General features: G+C 44.5%; 1 protein-coding gene across 10 annotated transcripts in view; it reads right to left on the bottom strand.

Moving 5' to 3' along the window:
- LOC106595161 (histone deacetylase 9-B) overlaps nucleotides 1–12,621 on the bottom strand; it is a 96,464-nt gene that overhangs the window by 20,346 nt on the left and 63,497 nt on the right. For 4 of the 10 annotated variants that reach the window (XM_045697269.1, XM_045697245.1, XM_045697250.1 and 1 more), the window contains 3 exons: nucleotides 8,758–8,923; nucleotides 6,658–6,790; nucleotides 5,214–5,335 (listed from right to left, as the gene is read on the bottom strand). In XM_045697269.1, the coding sequence (XP_045553225.1) occupies nucleotides 5,214–5,335; nucleotides 6,658–6,790; nucleotides 8,758–8,923 (421 nt within the window). The remainder of the gene's footprint in view (nucleotides 1–5,213; nucleotides 5,336–6,657; nucleotides 6,791–8,757; nucleotides 8,924–12,621) is intronic. The other 6 variants (XM_045697257.1, XM_045697258.1, XM_045697251.1 and 3 more) reach the window with 3 other exon arrangements.

Here is a 12,621-nt window from a genome sequence, read left to right as displayed (position 1 = left end):
GCTCAACCAGATTCTTTCCCTGTTCATAAGTCATTCTACCATACTTATCAAAAACCACCGGCTTCAAAATCCATAAACCCTTCCATGAACTCATCTAATCCAGACAAATGTACAATGTTTCACCCGATTCTATTACTAGTGAAATGAGCGCGGATCATTGTCTGACCACGGGGAGGTACAAGGAGCGGGTTACTGTGCCTCCAGGCATCACACCTTAAAATATCCCCTGGTTTCAGAAAGCAATGTGAAATCCTCCTTCCACTGCACCTGCTACACACGTTTGGTAAGTGGGTCAAGAGTGGAGATGAGGGTGTTGCACCTCTCTTTTCCTCTAAGTCAGGCTGTTCTTACCACGGCCCGGGGCATCACATGACCTGAGCCCCGTCTATTCCTGGACATGGCACAAAGAGGATGTACGGTCAAGTAAACAAGTTTATCACGTGGAATTGTATTGCTTTGTGGAATAAAAAGCTTTTTTGGTGGGGGTGAAGGAAGTATTCAAGAGACGGTCTTGTGATCAAAGCACGATGAATCCGCTTAGGCCTTTTCTGATTAGAGAAGCCTAACATGGACTGATTCCAGAGGAGAGGAAGCATTTGTAATGCTTATGGGCTTAGTTCTTAAACAGCCTTCACCTTAATAAGTCTGTTGATGGAACACCATGAAGAAGAGATGAGGACCCACTGGACACACACTGGCCTTAATAAGTCTGTTGATGGAACACCATGAAGAAGAGATGAGGACCCACTGGACACACACTGGCCTTAATACGTCTGTTGATGGAACACCAGGAAGAAGAGATGAGGACCCACTGGACACACACTTGCTGAATCAACATTCAATGAAATTACATTGAACCAACGTGGAATAGACATTGAACTGACGTCTGTCACCAGTGGGGAGCTATAGACTGAAACAACCACCATGTATAGCAGTCAGTTCACTTCTTCTGTCTAAAATAAAATCTATTTTCTACTCGCTAGTAAAGTCACCAAACAGTTTCTGAAAGTTCACGATCAAAGTAGTAGTGGTACAGTAGATGGAACAACATAAGAGCACCTGGGCTCCCCATCTCCCACTGCAATTTAAATGCATCAACAACAACAATTCATATTTCATAGCCTGTCAAATGAAGCTTGTTTGATCTTTTTCAAATAGACTTCTGAACGGTATCGTCCAAACTAAGACAAAGGTTCTGTGGCTTTCAAGGGCATGCTTAAGGCATGTGGCTGTTGGAACAAAAATCTTCGTTGTGTAAAGTAGCTCTTGACTTATCCAGCAGAGACATCAGGCAGCAGGGCAGGTATGGCATAGGATAATTGGCTAAGTGGCTAGCTTCAAAGCAAATCATAAAAGTGCTAAAAGTTTACAGTTTCACCACAACAACTGCAACAAAAGGTGTTAGACCCTACGACCAGCCAAGCTAAAAACCAGGTAGTCAAACCTCCCAGTCTGTGTCCCAAATGGCACCCTATTCCCTATATAGTGCATATATATTGCACTACTTTTGACCAGAACCCTCTGGGGCCTGGTCAAAAGTAGTACACTATATAGGGAATAGGTTGTCATTTGCGACTCAACCCAGACCTGTAAAGTCTTCTCCACTTTGTTTTCAGAAGGCTGTTTTTGCTTAAACAAACAGTGGTGTCTTACTTCATTCTGCCCGGCAACAGTCCTCTTAACTCAGTGACACCTGCCTGTCAGAGTGTCAGCTATCGATGACGGACAACGTGTCCAGGAACAACACTACCTTTGTGTGTGTCCCTTCCGTGCCAATCTCTCAGAGGACTTTAATGAAGATGGACAGGAAATGGGGGGGTCTCGCACAGGAAATGACCACATATAGATTCTAGAATCCAAAGGGCAGGAAATGTTTTTATAAGGGGCTTTTATCAATGCATAAGAATTACTCAGAGAAACAGAGATTATTTGAAGATAATCCAAAAGGGAGATCATAAGGATTATTATAATTTAGTCCTGCAAAAAGTAAGGCAAGCAGAGTTTTGTTAGTGTTCATAAATTTGCTGTTTCTTTGCAGCTTGCGTCAAAGGTAAACATAGGCTAAAGCATTGATGGTAAGACTCTGTCTGCCTCGCAAGATAAATTCAAAATCATTTCTGGGAACCCTCTTATTTGGATGCGGCACATTATTTTACTTTGGGAACTGGTTATTTGGACTCGCAGGCCACTCCTAACCTCCTACGTTTACAGGTATGTTACCAGACAGAGAGAGAGGAGGTATTTCCTGGTGCGAGATTGTTTTTTCAAAGAGAGACACAATAAACACAATTGTCTTTCATGTGCTTCCCCAGTTGATATTTTAATCACAAAGTCTCCACAATGACTACAAATTAGCTTAAATGTATATTACAAAGTACCAAAAAAACAGACAATATAATTCCCCTAGCCTGATCTCTAAATTGTGTTTATACACAATATGCCAGCTCATGCGGTAAAGTCATTAAACAGGTACTATTGTTTACCGCCGTAATTTGACGAGACACAAAAGGGAAAGAATGTAATGTCATTTCCGTGACCTCACAGCAAAATTATGAACCGTTTTAGCTTGTGGCGCAGTGAAACCAAGAGGGAGGTATAATTCTTATTTATACAGTGTTCCCTAGAGAGATCCTCAGCTTTAAACCAACAAACCTGAGCTGCCTTTTGCTGACAAGTTGTGTGTTTTCAAAAGAGTTAGTGGAGCTCATAACTCTAAAGAAATGAAAGGTGCTTTTAGTCTTCCATTAACTGTTCAACTGAGAAGCCCTAACAGTGAGGCCTAGGCTTTCGTCTGTGTATTACCGTTAATAACACAATAACCAAAGACTGGAGTTAGTTCTTAGGGAACAGTATTGTAGCCTATGTCTTTGTGAGGAAAATAACACACAATATATAGCATCATCAACTTACAATACAACAAAAAAAGATTGCATTGGTTTTGTATGATATTTTCAACAGTGTGTGTTAGTGTTCTGTCGGTGTTGCACGCGTTTGGCTCTGTGTTGGGAGAGGTCAAATAGGAGGGAAGGATTCTGATAGATATTACTGCTCTGGCTTACCTCGTAACCCCTCCCCATTATTTGAGTAAGGGGTCCCCTGAAGGGGTACGAGGGGTGAGAGGGGCCTTGGGGGCGGGGTGGAGGTTCAAAGGTCATAATAGGCCTAACTGATGTCATTAGCAGGTCATCAGTATGGTCAGGAAATGCTGTGTGGATACACAGAGGTAACCCTGGGATGACAGAGGTCACAGCACATTCATTGTATTAATAACTCATTGATGGAAGGTAATTGTACCACCCTGCAGACAGACACACACTACTGGTTGAGGACAAGATGTCTGTTGAAGGATTTATCCACACATATCTTAATGTAAACACTTATGAGAATAGAAGGATATAAAATACTTTGGAATGTCCTGCAGTTCATTTGGAATTAAGTGTTAAAAATAGTTTGATTGTGGTTGAGTATGGTCAATTTATGCTGGTGTATGCGGTTTAGTGTATGCTGTTGTGCGTGACCGTATGTGTTTGTACGCGACATGGTCGCCGTCTTACAAGTTCCGCCCCAACTTTCTTCATGTTTACCTTTCCTTTTTCTGTACAGAAAGTTCATACTATTATCATCCATGACCGCCAAGCAGTTCATACTATTATCATCTATGACCACCAAGCAGTTCATACTATTATCATCCATGACCGCCAAGCAGTTCATACTATTATCATCTATGACCACCAAGCAGTTCATACTATTATCATCCATGACCGCCAAGCAGTTCATACTATTATCATCCATGACCACCAAGCAGTTCATACTATTATCATCCATGACCGCCAAGCAGTTCATACTATTATCATCCATGACCACCAAGCAGTTCATACTATTATCATCCATGACCACCAAGCAGTTCATACTATTATCATCCATGACCGCCAAGCAGTTCATACTATTATCATCCATGACCGCCAAGCAGTTCATACTATTATCATCCATGACCACCAAGCAGTTCATACTATTATCATCCATGACCGCCAAGCAGTTCATACTATTATCATCCATGACCGCCAAGCAGTTCATACTATTATCATCCATGACCGCCAAGCAGTTCATACTATTATCATCCATGACCGCCAAGCAGTTCATACTATTATCATCCATGACCACCAAGCAGTTCATACTATTATCATCCATGACCACCAAGCAGTTCATACTATTATCATCCATGACCGCCAAGCAGTTCATACTATTATCATCTATGACCACCAAGCAGTTCATACTATTATCATCCATGACCGCCAAGCAGTTCATACTATTATCATCCATGACCGCCAAGCAGTTCATACTATTATCATCCATGACCGCCAAGCAGTTCATACTATTATCATCCATGACCGCCAAGCAGTTCATACTATTATCATCCATGACCACCAAGCAGTTCATACTATTATCATCCATGACCGCCAAGCAGTTCATACTATTATCATCCATGACCGCCAAGCAGTTCATACTATTATCATCCATGACCGCCAAGCAGTTCATACTATTATCATCCATGACCGCCAAGCAGTTCATACTATTATCATCCATGACCACCAAGCAGTTCATACTATTATCATCCATGACCACCAAGCAGTTCATACTATTATCATCCATGACCACCAAGCAGTTCATACTATTATCATCCATGACCACCAAGCAGTTCATACTATTATCATCCATGACCGCCAAGCAGTTCATACTATTATCATCCATGACCACCAAGCAGTTCATACTATTATCATCCATGACCGCCAAGCAGTTCATACTATTATCATCCATGACCACCAAGCAGTTCATACTATTATCATCCATGACCACCAAGCAGTTCATACTATTATCATCCATGACCGCCAAGCAGTTCATACTATTATCATCCATGACCACCAAGCAGTTCATACTATTATCATCCATGACCACCAAGCAGTTCATACTATTATCATCCATGACCGCCAAGCAGTTCATACTATTATCATCCATGACCGCCAAGCAGTTCATACTATTATCATCCATGACCACCAAGCAGTTCATACTATTATCATCCATGACCATCCATGCGTGGGTGTGTGCGTGCATGTGTGTGTGTGTGTGCGTGGGTGGGTGTGTGCGTGCATGTGTGTGTGTGTGTGCGTGGGTGTGTGGGTGGGTGGGTGGGTGGGTGCGTGTGTGTGTGGCCGTACCTGTTTTCCTCAGTGGGAAGTCGTCCTGTCCGTCCTGATGGGAGGGGAGTGTGTAGTGGCAGACAGGAGACATGCCTCCCAGGGGAGAAGAACTCTGGTCCAGAGACGTGTGGTGGGAGGACCTGGACACAGAACACACAGCGCCAACACGTCACAAATCTTGGTTCATTTCTTCTTGCCAAGTGCAAACAGTGATATATATAAATATATATACATCATTTTGAATGATAAATAGTAACTAGAAAAGTTAATTTTCCTGAAGAAAAATTGTGTGCTTGCTTTTTAAGTATTTTTCCAGTAGTGGAAGAAGTTACTAGACAGAATCACAACAGTGAGTAGTGGAAGAAGTTACTAGACAGAATCACAACAGTGAGTAGTGGAAGAAGTTACTAGACAGAATCACAACAGTGAGTAGTGGAAGAAGTTACTAGACAGAATCACAACAGTGAGTAGTGGAATAAGTTACTAGACAGAATCACAACAGTGAGTAGTGGAAGAAGTTACTAGACAGAATCACAACAGTGAGTAGTGGAAGAAGTTACTAGACAGAATCACAACAGTGAGTAGTGGAAGAAGTTACTAGACAGAATCACAACAGTGAGTAGTGGAAGAAGTTACTAGACAGAATCACAACAGTGGGTAGTGGAAGAAGTTACTAGACAGAATCACAACAGTGGGTAGTGGAAGAAGTTACTAGACAGAATCACAACAGTGGGTAGTGGAAGAAGTTACTAGACAGAATCACAACAGTGGGTAGTGGAAGAAGTTACTAGACAGAATCACAACAGTGAGTAGTGGAAGAAGTTACTAGACAGAATCACAACAGTGGGTAGTGGAAGAAGTTACTAGACAGAATCACAACAGTGGGTAGTGGAAGAAGTTACTAGACAGAATCACAACAGTGGGTAGTGGAAGAAGTTACTAGACAGAATCACAACAGTGGGTAGTGGAAGAAGTTACTTGACAGAATCACAACAGTGAGTAGTGGAAGAAGTTACTAGACAGAATCACAACAGTGGGTAGTGGAAGAAGTTACTAGACAGAATCACAACAGTGAGTAGTGGAAGAAGTTACTAGACAGAATCACAACAGTGGGTAGTGGAAGAAGTTACTAGACAGAATCACAACAGTGGGTAGTGGAAGAAGTTACTAGACAGAATCACAACAGTGAGTAGTGGAAGAAGTTACTAGACAGAATCACAACAGTGAGTAGTGGAAGAAGTTACTAGACAGAATCACAACAGTGGGTAGTGGAAGAAGTTACTAGACAGAATCACAACAGTGGGTAGTGAAGAAGTTACTAGACAGAATCACAACAGTGAGTAGTGGAAGAAGTTACTAGACAGAATCACAACAGTGAGTAGTGGAAGAAGTTACTAGACAGAATCACAACAGTGAGTAGTGGAAGAAGTTACTAGACAGAATCACAACAGTGGGTACTTACGTGTACCAGAGCTTGGGGTGATGGATAAGCGTGTGTGTGGCTCCGGCAGTGGACAGGTCCTTGTTTGATTTACTCAACAGAAACTCTTGGAGTTTCTGCTTCACCTCATTACTGGCCACAGCACCTGTGAGACCAGCAGCCAGAGAGAGACAGGGATTGGGGTCACCCTGGGGCTCAGGGGGTACAGACTTATAGAGAGACAGGGATTGGGGTCACCCTGGGGCCCATGAGGTACAGTCTCAGAGAGAGACAGGGATTGGGGTCACCCTGGGGCTCAGGGGGTATAGATTTAGAGACAATGTGTCCCCAATGGCACACTATTCACTTTATAGTGCACTGCTTTTTTCAAACATAAAAATACAAAGTAGCACACTATATAGGGTATAGGGTGCCATTGGGGATGCAGACTCTGTCTACCATAGGTATATCTATACAGCACGTACATCTAGTAGGTTTTCATCACATCCACACATATTGTTGCATTGAAATGGTAGATACTGGGTTTACCTATTCTATAGTAGGTTTTCATCACATCCCCACAATGTATTGCTCTGTAATATGAGTCTCACATTGTATGATTTTTAACACTATCCATAATTAGCACACCAAATAGCAGGTCTTTTATTTCCCATAGAATTGATCTTTCTGAGTGGATCCACATCTAATGTAGGAACATCTCCCTCTAGTGGGGAAAGAACATGCAACAATAAAGCCCAAGTCACAGCCTTGGCTAGTGTCTCATTAGTCATCACTAGTCACTACAGCCTTGGCTAGTGTTTCATTAGTCATCACTAGTCACTACAGCATTGGCTAGTGTTTCATTAGTCATCACTAGTCACTCCAGCCTTGGCTAGTGTTTCATTAGTCATCACTAGTCACTCCAGCCTTGGCTAGTGTTTCATTAGTCATCACTAGTCACTACAGCCTTGGCTAGTGTTTCATTAGTCATCACTAGTCACTCCAGCCTTGGCTAGTGTTTCATTAGTCATCACTAGTCACTACAGCCTTGGCTAGTGTCTCATTAGTCATCACTAGTCACTACAGCCTTGGCTAGTGTTTCATTAGTCATCACTAGTCACTACAGCCTTGGCTAGTGTCTCATTAGTCATCACTAGTCACTACAGCCTTGGCTAGTGTTTCATTAGTCATCACTAGTCACTACAGCCTTGGCTAGTGTCTCATTAGTCATCACTAGTCACTACAGCCTTGGCTAGTGTTTCATTAGTCATCACTAGTCACTACAGCCTTGGCTAGTGTCTCATTAGTCATCACTAGTCACTACAGCCTTGGCTAGTGTTTCATTAGTCATCACTAGTCACTACAGCCTTGGCTAGTGTTTCATTAGTCATCACTAGTCACTACAGCCTTGGCTAGTGTCTCATTAGTCATCACTAGTCACTACAGCCTTGGCTAGTGTCTCATTAGTCATCACTAGTCACTACAGCCTTGGCTAGTGTTTCATTAGTCATCACTAGTCACTCCAGGCTTGGCTAGTGTTTCATTAGTCATCACTAGTCACTCCAGGCTTGGCTAGTGTTTCATTAGTCATCACTAGTCACTACAGCCTTGGCTATTGTCTCATTAGTCATCACTAGTCACTACAGCCTTGGCTAGTGTCTCATTAGTCATCACTAGTCACTACAGCCTTGGCTAGTGTTTCATTAGTCATCACTAGTCACTACAGCCTTGGCTAGTGTTTCATTAGTCATCACTAGTCACTACAGCCTTGGCTAGTGTCTCATTAGTCATCACTAGTCACTACAGCCTTGGCTAGTGTCTCATTAGTCATCACTAGTCACTACAGCCGTGGCTAGTGTTGGAAATAAGAATGCTTGTTTCCCCATTGGTTGTTCATCTCAGTGTACAGCCTTGCACTGTTACAATCATTACCATTCTGATAAAAGAGCCACAATGACAAAAGGTGAGTTAGCAACCTCCAAGGTTTTGGTTAGTAAACTAGCAGTTAGTTATCGGTTAATCTCGTTCATGAGCCCTCTATTTATCTATACATGCAGTATCAATTGAGTTGGGGAGGAGGTTAGTTATCAGTGATTGGGCAGAGAGTTAGCGGTGGTGAGTGGATCGGTGGCGAGCTCTTACTCTCTCTGGTGCGCTCCTTGCCCCTGAGGCTGAGACAGAGGACATGCTGCTCCCTCCGATGTCTCTCCTGCTCCTTCTCCTGCTGGCTCTGCTGCTGCTGCTGTTGCCTCCTCTCCTTCTCCACCAGCTCCTGCTGCTGCTTCATGGCCTGCAGCTCCTGTTGCAGCTAACACACACACACAGAGAGAGAGGGAGAGAGAGAGAGAGACAGAGGGAGATACAGAGAGAGAGGGGGAGAGAGAGACAGAGCAAGCGAGAGAGAGAGAGATTGAGAGAGAGAGAGAGAGAGAGAGAGAGAGAGAGAGAGAGAGAGAGAGAGAGAGGGAGGGAGTTAGAGCGAAAGAGAGAGAGAGAGAGAGAGAAAGAGAGAGGGAGGGAGGGAGGGAGTTAGAGCGAAAGAGAGAGAGAGAGAGAGAGAGAGAGAGAGAGAGAGAGAGAAAGAGAGAGGGAGGGAGGGAGTTAGAGCGAAAGAGAGAGAGAGAGAGGGAGAGAGAGAGAGAGGGAGGGAGTTAGAGCGAAAGAGAGAGAGAGAGAGGGAGAGAGAGAGAGAGAGAGAGAGAGAGAGAGAGAGAGAGAGAGAGAGAGAGAGACCCAGTCAATCAGTCAGTCAGACAGTATGGACCCCATCCATACAGTAACAAACTAAAGTGGTGAAGGTGCTGTGTAGTGTAGTCCTGGTAGAAAGGGGGAAACCTGTACTGAAAATAACTAGATCATATTGAAGTATTTACAGTGCATTCGGAAAATATTCAGACCCCTTGACTTTTTCCACATTGTGTTACGTCACAGCCTTATTCTAAAATTGATGAGTTTTTCCCCCTCATCAACCTACACACAGTGACAAAGCAAAAACAGGTTTTTCAATTTTTTTGAAAATGTATTAAAAATAAAAAACGGAAATATGACATTTACATAAGTATCCAGACCCTTTACTCAGTATTTTGTTGAAGCACCTTTGGCAGCAATGGGTATGACTCTACAAACACCTATATTTTGGGAGTTTCTCTCATTCTTCTCTGCAGATCCTCTCAAGCTCTGTCAGTTTGGATGGGGAGCGTCGCTGCACAGCTATTTTCAGGTCTCTCCAGAGATGTTTGATCAGGTTCAAGTCCGGGCTCTGGTTGGGCCACTCAAGGACGTTCAAAGACTTGTCCCGAAGCCACTCCTGCGTTGTCTTGGCTGTGTGCTTAGGGTCATTGTCCTGTTGAAGGTGAACCTTCCCCCCAGTCTGAGGTCCTGAGCTCTCTGGAGCAGGTTTTCATCTCTCTGTACTTTCCTCCGTTCATTTTTCCCTCGATCCTGACTAGTCTCCCAGTCCCTGCCACTGAAAAACATCCCCACAGCATGATGCTGCCACCACCATTCTTCACAGTAGGAATGGTGCCAGGTTTCCTCCAGACATGACTCTTGGAATTCAGGCCAAAGAGTTCAATCTTGGTTTCATCAGACCAGAGAATCTTGTTTCTCATGGTCTGGGAATCCGTAAGTTGCCTTTTGGCAAACACCAAGCGGACTGCCATGTGCCTTTTACTGAGGAGTGGCTTCCTTCTGGCCACTCTACAATAAAGGCCTGATTGGTGGAGTGCTGCAGAGATGGTTGTCCTTCTGGAACATTCTCCCATCTCCACAGAGGAACTCTGGCGCTCTGTCAGAGTGACCATCGGATTGTTGGTCACCTCCCTGACCAAGGCCCCGATTGCCCAGTTTGGCCAAGCGGCCAGCTCTAGGAAGAGTCTTGGTGGTTCCAAATAGGGCTGGGTGATATGACGATATATATTGTGCGACGATAGAAAAACGTCTATCGTTTCATATTATGCTCTATCGTTTATTTCGTTGTGTCGTAAAACACACTCTTTGAAACACAAACAAACATGGAGGAGAGTGAACGTGACACAGAGCACGGAGACACAGAGCTGGTTTGGGTATGAAAAGTCTGACGGACCAGAAAACCATCCTCTGCAAAATATGCCGCAGGCCGGTCCTGACAACAGGCTCCAACACCACTAACCTATTTTACCACCTACGCAAGAATCATGTGAGACAGTACGAAGAGAGTCTACAGATGAGACTCAAAAAAGTACAGTCGAGTGCTCAAAACAAATCCCAGACTCAGACGTTGCAAGAGGCTTTTGCCCGCGGCACACCATATGGCAAAGAATCACGAAGATGGAAGGAGATAACAGCTTCCGTTACAGCTTACATCTGCAAAGACAAGGCCCCAATTTACACGGTCGAGAAACAGGGCTTTCATGAGTTGGTGCTAACACTTGACCCAAGGTACCAAATGCAAATTGATATGTGACACGTATTAATGCCAAAATAACATGCAAAACAGGGAAGCCCCCCAAAATATATACACTGCTCAAAAAAATAAAGGGAACACTTAAACAACACAATGTAACTCCAAGTCAATCACACTTCTGTGAAATCAAACTGTCCACTTAGGAAGCAACACTGATTGACAATAAATTTCACATGCTATTGTGCAAATGGAATAGACAACAGGTGGAAATTATAGGCAATTAGCAAGACACCCCCAATAAAGGAGTGGTTCTGCAGGTGGTGACCACAGACCACTTCTCAGTTCCTATGCTTCCTGGCTGATGTTTTGGTCACTTTTGAATGCTGGCGGTGCTTTCACTCTAGTGGTAGCATGAGATGGAGTCTACAACCCACACAAGTGGCTCAGGTAGTGCAGCTCATCCAGGATGGCACATCAATGTGAGCTGTGGCAAGAAGGTTTGCTGTGTCTGTCAGCGTAGTGTCCAGAGCATGGAGGCGCTACCAGGAGACAGGCCAGTACATCAGGAGACGTGGAGGAGGCCGTAGGAGGGCAACAACCCAGCAGCAGGACCGCTACCTCCGCCTTTGTGCAAGGAGGAGCAGGAGGAGCACTGCCAGAGCCCTGCAAAATGACCTCCAGCAGGCCACAAATGTGCATGTGTCTGCTCAAACGGTCAGAAACAGACTCCATGAGGGTGGTATGAGGGCCCGACGTCCACAGGTGGGGGTTGTCCTTACAGCCCAACACCGTGCAGGACGTTTGGCATTTGCCAGAGAACACCAAGATTGGCAAATTCGCCACTGGCGCCCTGTGCTCTTCACAGATGAAAGCAGGTTCACACTGAGCACATGTGACAGACGTGACAGAGTCTGGAGACACCATGGAGAACGTTCTGCTGCCTGCAACATCCTCCAGCATGACCGGTTTGGCGGTGGGTCAGTCATGGTGTGGGGTGGCATTTCTTTGGGGGGCCGCACAGCCCTCCATGTGCTCGCCAGAGGTAGCCTGACTGCCATTAGGTACCGAGATGAGATCCTCAGACCCCTTGTGAGACCATATGCTGGTGCGGTTGGCCCTGGGTTCCTCCTAATGCAAGACAATGCTAGACCTCATGTGGCTGGAGTGTGTCAGCAGTTCCTGCAAGAGAGGCATTGATGCTATGGACTGGCCCGCCCGTTCCCCAGACCTGAATCCAATTGAGCACATCTGGGACATCATGTCTCGCTCCATCCACCAACGCCACGTTGCACCACAGACTGTCCAGGAGTTGGCGGATGCTTTAGTCCAGGTCTGGGAGGAGATCCCTCAGGAGACCATCCGCCACCTCATCAGGAGCATGCCCAGGCGTTGTAGGGAGATCATACAGGCACGTGGAGGCCACACACACTACTGAGACTCATTTTGACTTGTTTTAAGGACATTACATCAAAGTTGGATCAGCCTGTAGTGTGGTTTTCCACTTTAATTTTGAGTGTGACTCCAAATCCAGACCTCCATGGGTTGATACATTGGATTTCCATTGATTATTTTTGTGTGATTTTGTTGTCAGCACATTCAACTATGTAAAAAGTATTTAATAA

Source organism: Salmo salar, chromosome ssa02, assembly GCF_905237065.1.
Source record: "Salmo salar chromosome ssa02, Ssal_v3.1, whole genome shotgun sequence".
NCBI lineage: Eukaryota > Metazoa > Chordata > Actinopteri > Salmoniformes > Salmonidae > Salmo > Salmo salar.
This window is presented reverse-complemented; position numbering and strand designations above follow the sequence as displayed.